Below are 20515 nucleotides of genomic sequence, written 5' to 3'. Positions count from 1 at the left end.
TTGACTTAAAAGGTAAAAGGCTTGTGTGGGCAAACCAAAATCAAACTAAACTGCTATCAGGTTGATTCATAGTGACCCTACAAGACCGGGTAGAACTGCCCCTGTACCCAGTGTGTAATCCACCAGCCCACCCACCAGGTCTCCTGGCTCATGTGGGTAGCAAGTCAAATTATTTTCAAGTTTGGTTAGCATGGAAATTTTTGTAAAAAATGAATTTCTGTACCTCTGGGCAAGGGGCCCTGGTGACACCACGGTAGTTAAGCACTCGACTCCCAACCAAGAAGAGATCAGCAGTTCGAATCCTCCAGCTGCTCCATTGGAGAAAGATGGAGCAACCACGTCCAAAAAAATTCCAACAGGTGGTTATAGTCTGTTCTGTAACAAACAACACCTCACTGCTGTTGAGTGGATGCAGATTCATAGTGACTCTGTAGAACAGAGTAGAACTTCTCCCTGGGATTTCTAAGACTGTACATCTTTACAGGAGCGCAAAGCACACGGCTCCATTGGAACAGCGGGTGGATTTGAACTGCCAGCCTTGCAGTTAGTAGCCCAACACGTACCCTGTAGGACACTAGGGCTCTATTCTCTTCCTAGATGCTCACCATAAGTCGGTCAGTTTGTTAACAAGGATTTCAATGGAGCAATAAAACTAGGAAGCCCCAGATCTTAGAGATCTCTGGTTCTACCTTTTAAGAATATACATAAATCTTATATTTCTGATATAATGTTAGATAAAAACTGGGTTTCTGTTACACAAGTCAATAAGAAAATGGACTTACCGAAACCTAAGCAGTGCAGCACTGAGGGTTTAAGGTGGAAACTAGAGCTGTGGCTACCCAGACTTGAGTGGCATCGAGGGCTCTGGTTATTAGTATTTTTAGGCTACATTTTGAATGGTTCCATCTCTGAATACATGCTACTATCTTCAAAGAGAAGAATGAGCTTTGTTTGTATAAAAGTCTACAAGCCCTAGAATCCTCTCAAACTGAGCTGCCCAGACAGAATTTAGCCATTTTGGGGGGCATTTTTTGCTAGTATAATTTGAAGATATTCTTTAATAACTTTAAACTTATTATCAATCTCACTTTAATAAAATAAGAAAATTAAGACCCTTTGTGGGAATCTAGGTTCCTTTGTTCTCTGGTCAAAATTGACCTTCGTCCCTATTGCTGTTGCCTGTTTGAAGTTCTTTCTCACCTTAGTCCAGGAGGGGTGGCAGAGAGTGGAAATTCCCGCTGAACTATGACCGGTTGACCCACAAATTTGACCTTTCCACTCTCAATAGGTACTGGATCTTCCGGTCCTGGGGCCGAGTGGGCACAGTCATTGGGAGTAACAAACTAGAGAAGATGCCATCCAAGGAGGATGCCATTGAGCACTTTATGAAGTTATATGAAGAGAAAACTGGGAATGCCTGGCACTCCAAGAACTTCACAAAGTATCCCAAAAAATTCTACCCTCTAGAGATTGACTACGGCCAGGTAATCGCTAATGCTCTTTTGTACACTGTCTAAATCTGGTAGAGGGAAAAAAACAAATGCTCACTGCCATGGCGTCAATTCCAACTCATGGCACCCCTCTAGACAGAGTAGAACTGCCCCTGTGGGTGTCTGAGACTGTAACTGTACAGGATTGGAGAGCCCCGTCTTTCCTGGAGTGGCTAGTGGCTTCAAACCGCTGACCTTGCTGGTAGCAACCTAACGAGTAACCTGCTGTGCTACCTGGAGTCCTCTGTTAGATTAAAGAAAAGCCTGGTTCTTTGAAATCCACGGCATGAACTAGAGATTGGGTCAGTGGTGAATTCTGTCACATACTTGAGGGAGAATTCACAGTAATCCTACACAAACTCTTCCCCCCAAAAAAAAAAAAAACAGAAAAGGAGAGAATGCTTCTTGACTCGTTCTTTGAGGCCCGTATTACCTGCTACCAAAAGCAGATCGAATAAGAAAATGAAACCCCACTCCAGCACACTGAATCATCAGCATATAAAAGGCTTACATGCTGTGGCCAAGTGGGTTTTATCCCCAGCTTACAAGCTTGGCCCAGTGATTGTGATATGCTCTAAGAATAAAGGACAAAGCCACATGCTCATCTCGATGGAAAATACACGGATGCCACTGCCATCGTCGATTCCGAGGCTGTAAATCTCTGTAGATGCAGTTCATCTTTCTCTTACAGGGTGGGTGTAGACCACTGGCCTTTTTGTTGGTGATGCTGGAGATGGCCTGTTGCTTAATCCACTGCTCTACCAGGCCTCCGTCATCTCAGTACAGAAGAAAACGTTCAGCAAAATCCAACCCATTTTCATGATAAGACACTCAGCAAACCAGGAGTGAGGTCCCGGGAGCCTTTGTGGGAATGGTGCAAGGGTTCCCGCTTGTCTGGGACGTCAGCCTCATTAAAAGGCAGGACCATGCTCGCATCCCAAAGGAGGCCTTGTTTGGGTTTTTGTTTTGTTTTGTTTTTTGTCATTTTATTGGGGCCCATACAGCTGTATCACGGTCCTTACACGCATTGTGTCAAGCACATTTGTACATTTGTTGCCATCATCTCTCAAAACATTTTCTCCTTGAGTCCTTGGTATCAGCTCATTTTTTTCCCTCCTTCCCTCCCTCACGAGCACTTGATAATTTAAAATTTCTTATTTTTTCATGTCTTACACTGATCATTGTCTCCCTTCACCCACTTTTCTGTTGTCCATCCCCCAGGGAGGGGGTTATATGTAGGTCTCATTGTGATCGATTCCCCCTCCCCGCCTTCCCCTTACCCTCCTGTTACCACTACTCTCAGTATTGGTCCTGAGGGGTTTTCTGTCTTGGGTTCCCTGGTTCCAGGTCCTATCTGTATCCGTGTACATCCTCTGGTGTCACCTGATTTGTAAGGTAGAATTGGGGTCAAGATAGTGGTGGGGGGAGGGGAAGCATTAAAGAACTAGAGGAAAGTTGTGTGTCCAAATGAGGCTTTTCATCTGAACTGTGCTCATCATCGATCATGGTGACCTGGTGGGTCATCATGGTAGAATTAGTCACTTAAGGCGCTCGCTCTGCTGGGTTCATAGTTAGGCAGGTGTCAGAATGGCTCATTGGTGCTTGGAGTCTCTCAATCTGTTACCAGGCAGCCTTCCTTCTGTTGGTTGTCTCGTGGTTGAGATTTCTGTGCCCCTTTGTTTTTGCAAAACCCTGGTGGTGCTGTGGGTTACATACTAGACTCCCAGCCAAAAGGTCAGCAGTTCAATCCCACCAGCTGGTGCTTGATGAGATTGTCTGTTCCTGTAAATCAGTGGTTCTCAGCCTTCCTAATGCCGCATACAGTTCCTCATGTTGTGGTGGGCCCCCAACCATAAAACTATTTTGGTTGCTACTTCATAACTAATTTTGCTACTGTTATGAAAGTCCTTTGACACCCCCCACCCTCAAAAGGGTCGTGACCCACAGGTTGAGAACCGCTGCTGTAAAGCTTCATCGTATCGGAAACTTTAGGAGCAGTTCTACTGTCTCAGGGCTGCTGTGAATCAGAATTGACTCAGTGGCAGTAGGTTTGGTTTTTGCAAAATGTTTGCCTTGCTTTTATATGAAGACTATTTCATCATCAGGGAAGAAAGAGATTTGAAGCGGATCTAGAGCTTTTCAGAATCCTTGCGACACCTGTCATATAGAGGGAATTTGTTCATTGCGAGAGGCAGTCAGTGCAGAGTGTAATTTGTTCTTGCAGGATAACGATGTTGAAACCTTGGACTTTATACTAGCAGAGCATTGGTCTGACTACATTGCCCCTGCCGACTGAACTTTTTCCTCCTGATTTCAACAGTTGTACGTATTGGCTTAGAAGTTAACCAGTTAAAATCATGGCATATGTTCTTTTACTTTTTTTTTCTTTTTCACATGTCCCCGGGGAGCTGTAGCGCCTCAGATAGGCCAAGACACACACAGCAAGCCGGGAGATTTCTCTGGCAGACAGAAAAAGCACCTGGCTGAGGTTGGCAGCCGGGTGCAGAGTGTGTCTGCAGGGCATATGTTCTTTTCAGTCTTTTTAAAATTTTCACCGTTTGGGCATGTAATATACCGGACATTTCTCCATGTCTTCTACATCAGCATGTTGAACAGAAATTAAACGTAAGCTGCACCTGCCGTTAAAAGTCATTTAATTGTTTCAGTACCCACATTGTAAAACATGGAAAGAAACGGGTTGGATTCTTGTGGTATATTTAGCCAGTCCTATTCAGAAATACTATCTCCGCGTGTATGAAAGAAGAACACGGGTGGTTTTGCATTCTCTCTTGTACGCTAGGTTTTTAAAAGTCCACTCTGTTCTTTGGCACAGCACGTCGCAGTTCAAACTGACCGCATTCCAGAACCTCAGTAGCCCTGGGTGCCAAGTGGCCGCTGTGCTAAAACAATACTGATTTAGGACGGTGTGCCCCTGAGTGATGCCACCCCTTGGGGGCGCTGGGACGATGGGGGTGGAGGTTGACAAGCAGATACCTACCCTTTGTCCTGTACTGTGAGCAATAGGACAGATGTTTTCAATTGAAGGCTGCGTGGAATTCCATCCTCCTGCTAATTATCAATTAGTAGGCCACTAATGTATCATGTAGCCAAACAACTCCTGCCCTCCTTTTAGACATGTAAAGGATTCTGAGAGAGTTGCTATTAGGCTGATTTGCAGTGCAGGTAGCACTCTTCGCACGTACTGCGAATTGGCCTAGGTGCTAAAATGCATTTTTGGCTTGATGGCGCTTTCACAGATTTACACACAGCAGCAGACCCCTGGCTCCCCCGGGGCACGTGCTCCCAGCTGAAGTCCAGTGGAGAGAAGCTCTACCGCCTGCTGTTTTCGCTCTCATCTCTAAGCAGCTGTCCTTGCAGTCCGTCTGGTGCCAGCTTTCAGTTAGTGACATCGGATTGACTTGGTCACCAGTATAGTGCTGAAATGCCCTCTGGTGTACCTAAGCCTTCCAGAGGAAGTGCCATGTGTCAGATAAGCTGTTCACGTAGACTGGCTGGCTGTGAATTTAATGCTAATGAGTCAACAGTATTTTTTTAAGATGTCTTTAAATAGAAACACATAAAATAAAGATGTACTGACCATTGATAAAAATAGTACAAATAGAAGCTCATGGGAATATTCTGTTTGACCCCTGGAACCAAGGACTCAGTATTGACTAATTCGGTGTTCATGGTGACTCTGCAGAACATTTTTTTTTTAACTCAAAAAACAAATTCACTGCCAAGAAGGTGATTCTGGACCCATAGCAATAGGACAGGGAAGAACTGCCCCTGTGGTTTTCCAAGACTAACGTGTGTGTGTGTCCGTCCTTCCACTTTATTTCATATTCCCACCACAATAGCGACTCTTTTAATTTAAACTAAAAACCATAGATGATTCCCGAAGGGGCGGCAACAAAGGAACGGGTGTAAGAGACTGAGAGCAGGGTTGAGAGTCGGCGAATCATCTTGACTGGGCTCTTGAAGTTGCTGGCAGCTTCTAGCTGCGGCTAGTAGGCCATTGGGTGGATCTTGAAACCATAGAGGCCATGGCCTGCCTCTTGGGCCAGTACTTTGGTGCACCACAAAGAGCGTGTGAGGGATGCCAAAGTAGGTGCCGTCTGTGTGGTGCCACCTGGATGACTTGGGTGTGTACATGTCCATGATCTTGGGACAGTAGAGTTTCGCCATGGCCTCGCCTGGGACGCCTGACAGGCCAATGGGAAGCACTGGCTGGTTCTCACAGTACACACGGGGACAGTAGCCAAAATCTCCTTGCTGGTACTTCTCCAACATCTGGGCAATGCCATGCTTGGTGAGGATGTAGCGGGCGTGGACCAATCCATGCAGCATCTCTGCCGCCTGCTCGCTCTGGTTGGGGTTGTCTTCCAGCTCTTCATCAGGCTCTAGGTCCAATCATGTCCAGAGCCTGTCGATAGCGGGGGACCTGTTCATTGAGTCCCATGAGGTTGAACTTACCTTGGAGGTCACAGCCAGGAGACCCAGGACACCTCCTGCGAACTGCTCATCTCCATGTCACTGCTGGATGGGGACGGGGGCAGGGAGGGGAGTTGCCACCGAGGGGCAGCAGCGACCACTACAACCAAGGCCACGGACCTGGCTGTGAGCCTGTAACTCTTTACAAGAGTGGAAAGCCTCATCTTTCTCTCTGGGAGCGTCTGGTGGTTTTGATCTCCTGATTTTGTGGTTCGCAGCCCAGCACATAACCAGGGCGGGCGCCCTCTGAAGAGCATAACAAGAATCAACCACCATGTGCCTCTGTGGTCATGTTATCTGGATCACATTCAAAGACAACTCTTTAACATTGATAAGTAGCCCTCCCAGTGCAGGTAGGCCCAGAGAGTAAGAGAGTACATAAAAAACCCAGTATTCTGATGAGCGGATTCGCCGTAGTTAAGAGCAGCCACCCCAGCACTGGCTCTGATGCACAGGTTAGCGCACTGCAGCCTGGGTGAGCCAGGTAGAGCCCAGTGCCAGTGGGGTTCCTGAAAATGCCACATTGACTGAAGGGTTACATCGATGGTCGGGGTGCAGTCCCTGCCCTCCAGGAGAGGTCGTTAAGGCAGTTTCGGTACAGCTCAAGTGCTGTTAGTTGATTAGGGATTGTAGCCCCAAGGAGCAGTGTGTGGTGGATGGCAAGCAAGATGGGGGAGGAGTCGTTCATACTAAGATGCATTTTAACTCCTCACTGGCTGGCAGTCCACAGGACTAACGGAGTGATCCTGTCGGGCTATGCAAGAAGGTTGTATAAGCACATTGCTAATGGTCTGCGGGGTGAGGGATGTGTGGTGGGTCTAAGGTTCCCTTCCAGGTTGTGCATCATTGGGCCCTGGCAGGTAATGCATCAACAGCCCGCGTAAAAGATGAAACATAGGCGGTGAGGGGCTGAAGGGAGCACCTGCAGGCCAGAGGGAAGGAGGTGCTAGAGTGGCTGCCGGACCAGGAAACTGGATCTGCTGGAGGGGCATCCTCCCTGCTGGAACCGTTGCCTGGACCTTTTCTGGTTAATGCACAGTCCCCTGTGCAGACAGCACACCCACCATGTTATGCCCTTAGGCCTGGGTATGTCTGACTGGGTGTCTTTTTCCTGAAGGATGAAGAGGCAGTGAAGAAGCTGACAGTAAACCCTGGCACCAAGTCCAAGCTTCCCAAACCAGTTCAGGAGCTCATTAAGATGATCTTTGATGTGGAAAGTATGAAGAAGGCCATGGTGGAATATGAGGTTATGACTCTTTGTGATTGTTTTTAGTCTGTGGGTGTTTGCCAGGGATGATGATTTAAGGGCCGGCCCATTGATAGATTCTGCAGCTGTTCTTGTTTCTTTCAGAATTCCAGTCCCTTCTATCCGTTTTTCAACCTTCATGTCACAAGTGTGAGGCCTTGTATTAATTCCACAGGGCCGCCATAACAAAACAGCCCGCCATATAGCATCAGAAATGTATTCTCTCACACTTTTGGAGCATAGCAGTCCAAGTTAATGTCCTCCTCTGATGTTTCTAGAGGAAGAGCCTGAGCGTCTGATAGCCTGAAAGGTTCCTGGACGGTCCATGACTCTTCATGTGGCCCTTCTTGTTTCTGGGTCTCTCCTATACCTGTATAGGGACACCAGTCATGTAGGACTAAGAGCCACCCTACTCCAGTGCTGACCGACCGGATGTTAACATCTCCAAAGGCTCTATTAACAGATACAGCGTAACTTGGATCCCCCCAGACCCTTCAGGCTGCTCTTGAAAGCAGTTGTGGGGTGGGCTGATGATTTTGTTTAACCTGGGTTCCTAGGAACCCATTGAGGGCGAGAGGCACTGACCAGCCTTGTCCCTTCCTAGAAGGTATTCGGCCCCTTCCTCCTCACCTCCCACAGATAGCTGGGCTGGAGTCCCTTTTAGAAGTTCAGCTCGTTGTTAAAGAGAACACAGTGATGTCACAGCCTCCGTATAAACTTACTGCCTGGACACTGGGCTCCCAGAGAAGGCCACCCTAGGGCCTAAGATGGGAAGTCAGGATGGACCGACCCTCCCTTATTTTGGAGCTGGATGGAAATTATGCTGTCTCTTCTTTGAGAAGTGCTGGGTGATGTCAGACCGAGCATGGGAGAGGGAAATGTCCATCCCAACATAGATGAAGTGAGCAGGTGCCCCCTTCACATTTGCTTGCCCACACCCCCGCTCTGCAGAGGCCCAGGCAGGCTCCCTGTTCTGTTCGTGGCCGACCCCAAGCGAGCTCTCCCCTCCCCATACTCCATAATGCCTACTTCAAAGGGGAAATCCCTTCTCCTCTCTCTCCAGATTGACCTTCAGAAGATGCCCTTGGGGAAACTGAGCAAAAGGCAAATCCAGGCAGCATACTCTATCCTCAGTGAAGTCCAACAGGTAAGCAAGGGGTTTGCTTCTCATTCACAGTGGCCCACATACCATTCCCAAGCACCAAGGAGTACTAAGGCACACTACACAGGATTTGCAATTGTCGGCCTCCAGGGACTGCTATACAGAAAACCAATGAGTAACCGTGTTTTCCACTGTCGGACAGGTACTAAACCCCCTCCAACAGTTGAAGAGGTGGGCTGTCCTGGTGGCCCTGTGGTTGGTTAGACGTTTCAGCTGCTAGCCACAGGTTTGGTGATTCGAACCCACGGCGTGGCCCCACACAGCAGGCTTGGCAATCTGCCTCGAGCCGAGGATGAGGCACTGTTCTGTCCTGTCACAGGGCTCACCCACCAACAGCATCCTCAATAGAAAAACAGATGGTTCTGGTCATACTGTGGTGGTGTCCTCAGGGTTGAAACCAAAACCTAAACCCTCTTGTGTTGGGACCATTCCCACACGGCAGAGTAGAGCTGCTCTGTGGGGTTGCAGAGCCTGTAAATCTTAATGTGAGAAGACGGCCCCGTCTTTCTCCCTCAAAGTGGTTGGTGGCTTTGATTCACTCATCCCTGGACCTGCGTTTCCCATTGCTTAACCCACTGTACAACCAGGGATCCTCTTCATGGGTCAGGCTGAGTTTATTTTCCAGATGCTTAGAAATCATCCAGTAGAGAAAACTAAATATCTCTCATCCATTGGTCAGTCAACATTTTCTTTTTTTTTACATTTTATTAGGGGCTCATACACCTCTTATCACAATCCATACATGTACATACATCAATTGTATAAAGCACATCCATACATTCCCTGCCCCAATCATTCTCAAAGCATTCACTGTCCACTTAAGCCCTTTGCATCAGGTCCTCTTTTTTTTTCCTTTTCCCCTCCCTCGGTCAGTCAACATTTTCTAAGCCCTTACCAGCTTCCCCCGCCTCCCTTGTCCTTCCCCGTACACACACACACACACTTTGAGGCACAGTGTTAGCATCTTGTTTGTATTTGCAATGGAGCCTTGGCTGCGGCAAAAGCAAAGCACTCGGGCAAATGAGGGCCAGGAAGATGGATTTTCTAGCTTGTGCTAGAAAAGTGGTCCTGAAACCGAACAGTCAAGTCCAGGTGGCGACTGGTCCTGAGCAGTGTCCTTGCTCCCAACTGGCTGAAGCCTAGAGAGGCCTTATCAGCCCAAACTCTTTTTCCTGTTCAAAATCCCCAGGGAAGAGGATTGAAAGAGTGTCCTTACGCATAAAACAACTTGGTGACCTCGTGTCATAGAAAGCACTAGGTAGGCTTAGCTTCTCGCCTGCACATTGCGGGCCAATTACTTTCCAGTGAGCACTTAAGATACGGTCCAGCTCTGCAGATGTGACTGAGCGCCTCTGGCCCCAGGGGCTGGGTCTGCCACCTGGACCTCTGAGTGCAGTGGATCATAACTCGCCTGCCTGGGAAATGCAGGAATAGAAGAGAGTCCATCCAAATTTTATAGGGAAAGCTTGTCCCGTTATGAAAACTTTGAAACATACACAGAGATGAAAGAATTGTGCAGAAGGTACTCGGGAACCCACTAACAAGGTTCTGCAGTTAACATTTTGCATCGTGACTTGGTTTGTTTTGGAATATGGTTTGTACAGTTCTCTGTACAGATGAAATTGTTCTAGGGAAGTCCGTTGTGTGTTAAACTGCTGTTGGAGAGTGAGGGGATCCTGCCCTGTCTTGAGTGTGGCTAGCCTCCTGGTACTGGTCCTTGGTGTCCTGGCTCATGTATAGATACTGCTAGCCCCGGGCTCAGCTGTAGCATTCGTTTTCTAGAAGCAGAAGCTGGGGGCTGAGAGCTGTGTCTGAGCTCTGGACTCTTCCTCCCTGCAGGCGGTGTCCCAGGGCAGCAGCGACTCCCAGATCCTGGATCTCTCCAATCGCTTCTATACTCTGATCCCTCACGACTTCGGGATGAAGAAGCCTCCTCTCCTAAATAACGCTGACAGTGTACAGGTATGCCACCCGGGGTTCAGCAGGGAACTGCAGGTGTGTTGGGCACAAAGGTGTTGGTCCTGTCTCATGCCACTGGAGAAGAACGATTTCCTTCTGCCAGCATCTTCTCTCCTCTGCCTCGTAAGGTAGCGAGGCTAGCTCCCGGTGATTTGTAGCATCTTTAGTGTAGTTGTCACCTGTCATCAGGTCGTGTGAGAGAGAAAGATAATTCTCCCCTCGGCCACGTAGGCTCCACCTCTCGTGTGTCCCAGAGAGGATTACAAGAAATCAGACTCCTGAGTGGGCTGGTGACCCGGGGAGGAGGGAGGTGGGAGGTGTGGTGGTTGGACCAAGCCTATGATCTGCCACCCACCCCTCCCCTCTCCACCAGTACCAGACCTGGGAGATGTTTAGCCAAACCACCAAGCAGCTTTACCTCACTGACCCAGTGAAGGCACGTGTGGTTGTTAAATACAGGCATATTAATGGGAGTCTGTGTATGAATGTAAGCAGTGATTTAGCTTGTCTCGTGCACAGAACAGACTAAGCTTGAGATATAAAGCAGTTGAGAAATTCCACAGCCAACTAATGCAACTTAGGGTAGCCAAGGAATCCCAGCATGTTGCCATGGAAACAGACAAAGATTCACAATGAAGACATGTGTTTTAAGAAGTAAATATCTTGAATTACAGCAAGTTTTGGAATAGAACATGCTTTTTGTTCTATTGAGTAAGCTTTTATCTGAGAGATCTTTTTTGGTACTTTATTTTTTAATATTTATGTCCGAGAGCTATAGTGCGTTTATTTATTTTTGGAAATTGAGCAAGACATGCTTCTAAAATTTCACGTGTCATATTAGACAAAATGTATAATTATTTCTCCAGTAAATTTGTGTCAGTAATTTGAGGTGTCAGGAGAAACCAATTGTTTCTTAAATTTAATCTACCTTTTAAAAATTCAGTGTAAGCATTTTGCTGGGTTCATAGTTCTTTTGGAGCATAAAAGTTTGTGCTATGACGACTAATAAATTAAAATATGGTCACTGGAATTAACTGCACAATGATGTATCTATATAGTGGTATACTCCCAATTATATCTAAAAGTAATTTTGAATTACAAATAGGCTTTACCTTAAACTTTCCATATTTAAACTATTATTTTTGGACGTGAGGGATTTGGATTGTCACTGCTTTCCTCCCCCCTTTTTCCCCCCTTTTTTAATCATTTTGTTAGGGGTTCATACAACTCTTATCACAATCCATACATACATCAATTGTGTAAAACACATTCGTACATTCATTGCCCTCATCATTCTCAAAATATTTGCTCTCCACCTAAGCACCTGGCATCAGTTCCTCATTTTCCCCCTCCTTCCCCGCTCCCCCTTCCCTCATGAACCCTTGATAATTTATAAATTATTATTTTGTCGTAACTTGCACTGTCCAACGTCTCCCTTCACCCACTTTTCTGTTGTCCGTCCCCCAGGGAGGAGATTATATGTAGATCCTTTTAATTGGTTCCGCCTTTCCAATCTACCCTCCCAGTATCGCTACACTCACCCCTGATCCTGAAGGAATTTTCCACCCTGGATTCCCTGTGTTTCCAGTTCCTTTCTGTACCAGTGTGCATCCTTTGGTCTTGCCAGATTTGTAAGGTAGAATTGGGATCATGATAGTGGGGGGCAGGGGGGAGGAGGAAGCATTTAGGAACTAGAGGAAAGTTGTATGTTTCATCATTGCTACCCTGCACCCTGACTGGCTCATCTCCTCCCCAAGACCCTTCTGTAAGGGGATGTCCAGTGGCCACTCCGCACTCCCCCCTTCATTCACTATGATATGATTTTTTGCTTTGATGATGCCTGATCCCTTTGACAACTTGTGATTGCACAGGCTGGTGTGCTTCTTCCATGTGGGCTTTGTGGCTTCTGAGCTAGATGGCCGTTTGTTTACCTTCAAGCCTTTAAGACCCCAGACGTTAATATCTTTTGATAGCCGGCCACCATCAACTTTCTTCGCCACATTTGCTTATGCACCCATTTGTCTTCAGCGATTGTATCAGGGAGGTGGGCACACAATGATATGATTTTTTTTCTGTTCTTTGATGACGCTAACTGATCCCTTCCGCACCTCATGATCACAAAGGCTGGTGTGCTTCTTCCATGTGGGCTTTGCTGCTTCTGAGCTAGATGGCTGCTTGTTTACCTTCAAGCCTTTAAGACCCCAGATGCTATATATTTTGATAGCCGGGCACCATCAGCTTTCTTCGCCACATTTGCTTATGCACCCACTTTGTCTTCTGTGATTGTGTCAGGAAGGTAAGCATCACAGAATGCCGATTTAATAGAAGAAAGTATTCTTGTATTGAGGGAGTACTTGAGTGTCACTGCTTTTTAAGCTGTGACGTAATCTGTTTTTCAGTGACCAAAACCAGCTGCAGTTACTTTGGATAAGCTGAATGATCTTTAATGGACCGAAATCACCATATTACAGAAATGATTAATACACATATTTAATCTCTAGTTTCTCAGAAGGCTGAGGATTATTTTGTTAAGTCTTTGTGTACTCATATGATACCCTCTCCCCATTTTTCATTTGTTCATTCCTCAAGAGTGAAATGAAGGATATACATTAAAACCTTGTGATAGAAATTTGTCATGTTGAGTAACGTTTTGGTGTGGAAATTGTTGGTATACTTTTTGGCATGTTTCAAGGAGGTCGGCAAATAAAATATTTTATAAACGGAATCTGCTGGGTGGGGGAAAGAACTTGTGAGCATCCTCTCTGAGCCCCAGGTGCGTGCCTGTCTATCTCCCTGAGGCATCTGTGTTGGAGTCTATCTTGTATTGGGTGCTTGTCTGCCTGTGGTTTTTCTGGTTCGAACCTGACCGAGTTTTTCTCCTTCCGCTTGGCTTTTAACCCGAGGATTGTCTTGTGCTCCTGCAGGCCAAAGTAGAGATGCTGGACAACCTTCTGGACATCGAGGTGGCGTACAGTCTTCTCAGGGGCGGGTCTGAGGACAGCAGCAAGGACCCCATCGATGTGAATTACGAGAAGCTCAAAACGGAGATCAAGGTAACATGGCTGCCCTTACTGGAGCCCCTTACACACTCTCCACAAAAGTCGTGGTTCCCTCGCCTGACCTGCATCAGGGTGCCTGGGTCACCCGCTGCAGCACGGAGAGCTGATGCTTCTCTGAGAACGTTAAGGGATTTCACCTGTAAATAACTCCCCTGTTTGCAAAGCAGGCTCCCAAGCAAGAACCCAGCTTGGAATAAAGACTTGAGTTTCAAGGAGCTTTAGCGAGCCGCCACCGTCATTGCCCGTGTTTGGCCGACTAGAACCGTCCTCCCCAGGGTTGTCGGTGATGATGCGTCAGACTTTTCCTCTAAGACACCTCTTGGCACCTTAGGTGCTCACACCACCCTGGGACTCCTGAGTCTAGAGAGGAGTTCTGGCTGCCGTTTGTTGTTCTGGGACGGGGCATAAACCCGAAGGCCTTACTTCCGGTTTGCTGCTTCAGAAATGCCCATAGCTGGTGGCAGCTGTAGGAAAAACACGATGCTTGGATTGGTTTTCTTTGGGGTCGAAGTGACCCTGGTGCTGCATCCACAGTCCTTGAACTTAAAAAAGAAAAATAACCCTCTGTTTTACTTTTGTTGTTGAGAATACACCCAGACAGAGCCTTCACCAACCTAACAGTTTCTGTAGGTACAGTTCAGTGACAGGGATTACACTCAGGGGTATGTGCACCCTACCTGTCAAGTTGCTCTCTCAGGGAGGTGGTTCTTGAAAGAGCACAGTGTTCAGGGACATTCTTGGCTCGATAAGATACAGTGTTGTTTGGTCTTGAGAACACTTTGGGGGCTCATTAATTTAAGGTTGAAAGATGATCTCAGGGCAATGGTTAGTCCTTAAGTTTAGTGTATTGGGCACTCAGGCCGAAACCCCCCTGCCTAGGCCAACCAAAGGCTAGTCATGTGTCCCACTCCCGGCGTGCTTTACCTTGAGTCAGGCGGTACCACCTGCGTGCCTTGACTGTTTCTGCCCTGGCCTGCTTCCCTGAGGTGTTAATAAGGGTTAAATGCACTAGTTTCTGTTCTGCCAGGCATAGTGTGTAAACTGCTTTTAAAAAAAAAAAAGCCTATGCTCTTTGCTTAGGACAAAGCATTGCTCTGTGGGCGAAGCAGAAGTCACCACATGTTGCCTGTTTGGCTGCTGGGCTGCCTGCTTGATGGGAGAGTTGCAAGAATGGTCTTTTTTGAAGGGCTCGTTACCAGTACCAATTGCCGTCCAATTTATTCTAACTGTAGCAGTCCCCGTGCAGAAGAGTTAGAACCACGTGCCGCGGGCTGTTCAGTGGCTGATTTTCAGATGCAAACCACCTGGCCTTTCTTCCAGTGGACCTAATTGCACGACATTAAAACTCCAAACGGGTTACCATTGTCTCCATTTAAAATTCTGAAGCCTTTTCATGAAGAAGCAATGAGAAAGACCAGGATTCCTAGATTTTCTGAACTTTGAATCGATGTAAGAAAACATATCTTGACTCTTCCATCATACAGCCATGTTTGCCTAATTTGTTTATTGGTCAGACCGAGTCAGCATGCTGTGTGTGACTCCCAGGATTCAGAAATGTAAGAGCAGACTCCTCCTCGCAAAACCCCTGTGGTTGATCTAACCTGGTCACTTGTAAGTGCAGGCTACCCATTTTGAAGGGTATCGGCTAGGCTATTATAATGTCTTCTGGACCCAGATAGGTTTTAGCACACCATGCACTAGATGATTGTTTTTAACCCATTCCTTATTCTAGACCAGTGGTTCTCAACCTTCCTAATGCCACAACCCGTTAATACAGTTCCTCATGTTGTGGAGACCCCCAACCATGAATTGATTTTTGTTGCTACTTCATAACTATAATTTTGCTACTGTTATGAATCATACTGTAAATATATGATATGCAAGGTGTATTTTCACTGTTACAAATTGAACATAATTAAACATAACTAAAACATAGTGATTAATTACAAAACAATATGTAATTGTATATTGTGAAATATTTGTTTTCCGGTGGTCTTAGGCGACTCCTGTGAAAGGGTCGTGTGACCCTCAGGTTGAGAATCGCTGTTGTAGAACCTCTCTGTTCATAGACAGTGAACTCTGTATTTCTAGCTTTCCTGATAGCTCAAAACATAGAAACTTATGGCAAAAGGAACTTTGAGGTCTGCCTGGCAGTGGTTCCAGGACTTAGAACAAGGAGGGGTGTATAGACCTGCCATCAGCTGAACCTCTGAGCCATTGTGCCTGCCGAGGGCCCTGGGTCTTCCCTTGGTTCTCCTTGCACTAATCTTGAGACTCTTTTCTCCTAGGTGGTTGACAGAGATTCTGAAGAAGCTGAGATCATCAGGAAATATGTTAAGAACACTCATGCAACCACACACAACGCGTATGACTTGGAAGTCGTTGATGTGAGAACCCCTGCTCCCCTGCTCACACCTACTGGCTTCTCTGCTCACACCCCCACCTAAGCCTAGTTGAAGTCTCTCAGTTGTTCAGCAGAACAATTAGTCATCGTTTAGATCCAGGGTGGCTTTGATTCTGTCTTAAAGGACAGTTCCTTTCTCAAAGCCTAGCAGCTTTAGAATCAGGAAATCTGATGATCAGGGGTCCAAAGTCTAATTAATCAAGTGTGTGCTGCACGTAATAAGAATTTTAATAGCCAGTCTACTGATGGTGCTTTGACAAGTCAAGCCACTCCATCCCAGCCTGATGAGACAAGTTTATGTACTGCAACAAACCTTGCCTTTCTAGCTCTCAGGGCAAACTGGTCAGTTCTCCTGCATATATGGTCAGACGTTTCTTTTATCTTAACCTCCTCCAGATCTTTAAGATAGAGCGGGAAGGGGAGAACCAGCGCTACAAGCCCTTCAGGCAGCTTCACAATCGAAGGCTGCTTTGGCACGGCTCCAGGACCACCAACTTCGCCGGGATCCTTTCTCAGGGTCTCCGGATCGCCCCACCAGAAGCACCTGTGGTATGTGCCTGCCCTTCCAAGGGGTGTGAGGATGGGTAAAACCAGTATCTGCATTGGTAGACACTTAGGTCTGAGATGTGCTGATGAGTATCTGCCTTGTTTATAAAGAGCCACTGTTGGCACAGCTGTGGCTAGAGAGTTAACCTTACGAGGCAGCCTCTCCGGTCCCTGAAGGTGATCGCAACTTCCCTTTCCTTCTCCTGACCCTCATCTGTAGACCCGTCCAGGGTCTGCTGTGGCCTGCTGATTGGATGTGGTGCTGTGGAAAGAACTCCTTTGGCCCCAGGCCAGCTGACCTCTCTGTGCTGTTTCCCGTGGTCTCTTCTTCAATAAAACGCAATGATGCATAGTGCCCAGGCGGGGAGGGTTATTCCATCACTGCCGGATTGTGAAAGTGAACAGCCGGAAGGGAACTTGGGGTGGATGCAACCTTCTAAGCCTCTTACTACATAAAGAGGTTTAATGACTCCCCTAGTGCTGAGCAGTATGCGGCTTAGGCAGATCATTGAACTTCAGATTTCATTTATAAAGGGTGTTTAGAAACAATACTCAACATTTATTGGGTGTTTCCATTTGCCAGGCACTAATGTAAGTAACATTTATTGCCTCATTTAATTTCTACAATAACCCTGTGTGATTATTTCCATCAGGTTCAGGAAGGGGAAAGTATGGTCCAGAATGTTTCAGTGACTTCTCAAGGCCACTGAGTGCCTGGCACAGTTGGAATTTGAGGAGCCAAATGCCTTCTGAGCTGGAGCCTTGACATTGAGCTGGCCTGGGGCACTATGAGAACTGGAGGTGGCGTGTTGCAGCCCTTGGCTTTGTTCCCAGGGGACAGGGTTTTTGATGGTACTGGATAGGTTGTGGCTCATAGTGACCTAGGTACAAGAGTGAAATGTGGCTTTACAGCATCCTTATATTAGGTGCTGTGTTGAGCCCATTGTTGAAGTCACTGTGTCCGTCCATCTTATTGAGGATCTGCCTCATGTTGACCCAGCTCTGATTTACCAGGCATGCTGTCCTTCTCATGGGCCTGGTCCCTCCTGATAGCATGTCCCAGGTACGTGAGACAAAGTCTCATCTGCCCTTCAAAGAAACATTCTGGCTGTATTGCTTTTGAAATTGATTTGTTCATCTTGTGGGGCCATGGCATATTCCCTATTCTTTGCCAACACCCTAGTTCACGGGCTCAGTTCTGTCTTCTTTACTCATTGTCCAGCTTTCACATGCATATGAGGTGACTGAACTATAATGGGTTAGCTCAGAAGCACCTTAGTCCTCAAAGTGGTACTTGTGTTGGTTTTTCTTACTTTTTAAATCATTTAATTGGGGGCTTGTACAACTCTTATCACCATCCGTCCATCCATCGTGTCAAGCACATCTGTACACTTGTTGCCATCCCCATTCTCAACCTTCGTGGCATCTGGGCGTTTAAACTCTATATAAGGAGGTCTTTTGTAGTCATCTTGACGGGTGTTTCCGTGGATGTTGATTGTGGATCAGAGTAAAGTGAAACCCTTGACAGCTTCGATCTTTTCTCAGTTTCTCATGATGTTGCTTACTAGTCAGTTGAATGTTGAGGCGTGATCCAGACTGAAGGGTGGTCTTTGATCTTTATCAAGAAGTTCCTCGAGTCCTCCTCGATTTCAGCAAGTAAGATTTGCAAATGAGTGTTCCTCTAATCTTCATGTCGTGTTTATGCAATCCATCAGATTAGTTGCACTTCCTACAAATTGAGTTAAGAATAATGAGAGAGCCAACCCAGTGCACCCCTTTCCAATTTTAAACCATGATATATTCCCTTATTCTGTTTCAATGACTGCCTTCATCTCTGTGCAGATTCTGCATGAGCACATGAAGTGTTCTGGAATTCCCGTTCATTGCAATGCTAGCCGTAATATGCCATGATCCACACAGTCAAATTTTTTGCATCGTCAATAAACACATGAAAATTTTCTGGTGTTCTCTGCTTCCATGACATCCCTATTCCATGCCCTCTTGTGAATCTGGCTTGGGTTTCTGGTAATCCCCTGTTCATGTTCTGCCCGAACATTTAAAAAAATTATCTTCAACAAAATGTCACTTGTGTGGAATATTATTTGCTATTTTCCAGTGTTTATTAGGAATGGGGACATTATAGCTCTCTTAGAGTCACTTGACCAGGTATCTGCCTTCAAAATATCTTGGCGTAGAGTCATGAGCACTTCCAGCCCTCTGTTCAAACATCTCGGCTGGTGTTCTATCAGTTCCTGGTTCCTTGTTTTTGGCCAGAGGCTTCAGTACAGCTAGGACTTCTTCCTTCTTACCTGTGCTTCTTGATCGTACGCTGTTTCTGAAAATGGTGATGCGTCAGCCAGTTGCCGTTGATACAGTGAGTGTATTTTCTCCATCTTCTTCAGGTGTTTGCTCTGTTGTCCACTATTTTACCCCTTGGATCCATCAGTATTACAACTGAAGGCTTGAGTTTTTCTCCAGTTCTTTTCGTTTGAGAAATGCAGAGAATGTTAACTTCATCGTCCTTTTTTTTTTTTCACAAGCAAAAAGTTTATTAAAGTTGGCACATGGCGTCAGGGAGAGTCCATGCAACGCTTCCCCCACCCACCTCCTGGAGCAAAGGCATTGCTAGCACTAACAAAGGAGCTGGGGTGGGAAGAAGCATCATGTTTATTCATTAGGTGGGTGGGCTGGGCATATTAAGTAGATGTGTACAGTTAGTTCCTTCAAGAGGAAATCCATCACAGGGGCTGCTGGTCCTGATGAACCTAAGTGGTGTGCGGTCAGGTTGGCCTGCAAGTCACGTTGGTGGGTGGTGGTTTCTGCGCATGTTTGGCCCAGTTGTTAGTGCCATTGAGTCAGTTCCAACCCTTATGCCCAACAGAATGAAACACTGCCTGGTCCTGCACCAGCCACAATTGTTCCTGTGCCACTCTGCCAGTCCATCTTGTTACCCCAGTGCCTTCTCTTTTCGCTGCTTCTCTGAGAATGATGTCCTCCAAGGACTGGTCTCTCCTGACAATGTGTGCAAAGTATATAAGACAAAGTCTTGCCATTCTTGCTTCTAAGGAGCTCCCGATCCATACATCTTCCAGTAGTTCAGCTTATCCTTTAGCAGTCCAGGATACCTTTTTTGAAAAATAACTATATTGAAATATAATTCATATACACTTCCATGGTTCAATCTTTTTTAAAAGAGTTGTTTGGGGGGGGGGGTGATAAAAAAAAAAGTTGTATAAACATGACCATGATGTTTCTCTTTCTTCCTTCTGTATTCATTATTAGCTCCCCATTATCCTCCAGCCTACTACCCCCGACCTTCCCTATAAGCCTTTATACCAGTTACTGCCTCTGAAGATCCACCTATCCCAGATTTCATGTACTGGAAAACATACCTTAAAAAGAAAGAAAGAAAAGCCAGTAAATATATATGAAAAGAAAAGACTAACAACAATAAAAACCTTTATCAATTTTTTAAAAACAGGAAATATTAAAAGCCAGCACAAATTTTAAATGGGTCAGAAGGGAGATCAAATGACGAGGTAATACATTTTAACCTAATTACATCTACCGTAATCTAGTTTACAATACTGATAGCAAGGTTAGCCCCATCCTTCAGCTATGCTCGTCAGTTCTCAAGTCAAGATATCCGTGTTCTAGAATAAGTTTCAGAGTCTCTTCTGACATCCATTTTGGTCTTGACCTTTTTCTGCTTTTCAGTGACGTTTTTGTTGCTTGATGCCTAGTGTGACCTGCTGTCACCCCACAAGCAGCTGGCCTCACTCATTAGTGTGCACTGCATTAAATCTAGTCTCGAAGTGGCCTCTAAGTTAGGGTCGAGACTCTCAAGCTTGTACTTTGGCTCTCATGGCTTGTTGTAATATATATTTCAGCGTCGGCTTGAACTTACACATAAGCAGCTACAAGTCTGTTCTACAACCAGTACCTGGCTATGTTCTGACTGATGCTGTTGAGCATCTTCATTATCTCTTTACTTCTATCCCAAAATGTAGTTGATATAATTCCTGCATAGTTACCATTTATGTTGTTGGGGGAACAAAAGGTTTTTGCTATAAATAAAACTTCGGTCTTGCAAAATTCTGTCATGCAATCTCCAGCATTTCTGTCATTGAGTCCAAACTTGGTCCCCTTTTTGTG

At 46.2% G+C, this 20515-nt stretch overlaps 1 protein-coding gene, 1 non-coding gene and 2 pseudogenes across 2 annotated transcripts in view; 2 read left to right on the top strand and 2 right to left on the bottom strand.

Annotated features, from left to right (window-relative positions):
• Positions 1-20515, top strand: part of PARP1 (poly(ADP-ribose) polymerase 1) — a 57711-nt gene that overhangs the window by 33672 nt on the left and 3524 nt on the right. Inside the window, exons 13-19 of the mRNA XM_075531056.1 lie at positions 1289-1484; positions 7102-7230; positions 8294-8377; positions 10232-10354; positions 13276-13404; positions 15699-15797; positions 16211-16363. Coding sequence (XP_075387171.1) covers positions 1289-1484; positions 7102-7230; positions 8294-8377; positions 10232-10354; positions 13276-13404; positions 15699-15797; positions 16211-16363 — 913 coding nt within the window. The remainder of the gene's footprint in view (positions 1-1288; positions 1485-7101; positions 7231-8293; positions 8378-10231; positions 10355-13275; positions 13405-15698; positions 15798-16210; positions 16364-20515) is intronic.
• Positions 3881-4007, bottom strand: LOC142437907 (small nucleolar RNA SNORA77). The gene has a single exon (XR_012782408.1). It is a non-coding gene; the product is annotated as a small nucleolar RNA SNORA77 (small nucleolar RNA).
• LOC142429708 (casein kinase II subunit beta-like) lies at positions 5369-6016 on the bottom strand (annotated as a pseudogene).
• On the top strand, positions 10719-10987 carry LOC142429702 (signal recognition particle 9 kDa protein pseudogene; annotated as a pseudogene).

Source organism: Tenrec ecaudatus, chromosome 1 (genome assembly GCF_050624435.1).
Source record: "Tenrec ecaudatus isolate mTenEca1 chromosome 1, mTenEca1.hap1, whole genome shotgun sequence".
Lineage (NCBI taxonomy): Eukaryota > Metazoa > Chordata > Mammalia > Afrosoricida > Tenrecidae > Tenrec > Tenrec ecaudatus.
This window is presented reverse-complemented; position numbering and strand designations above follow the sequence as displayed.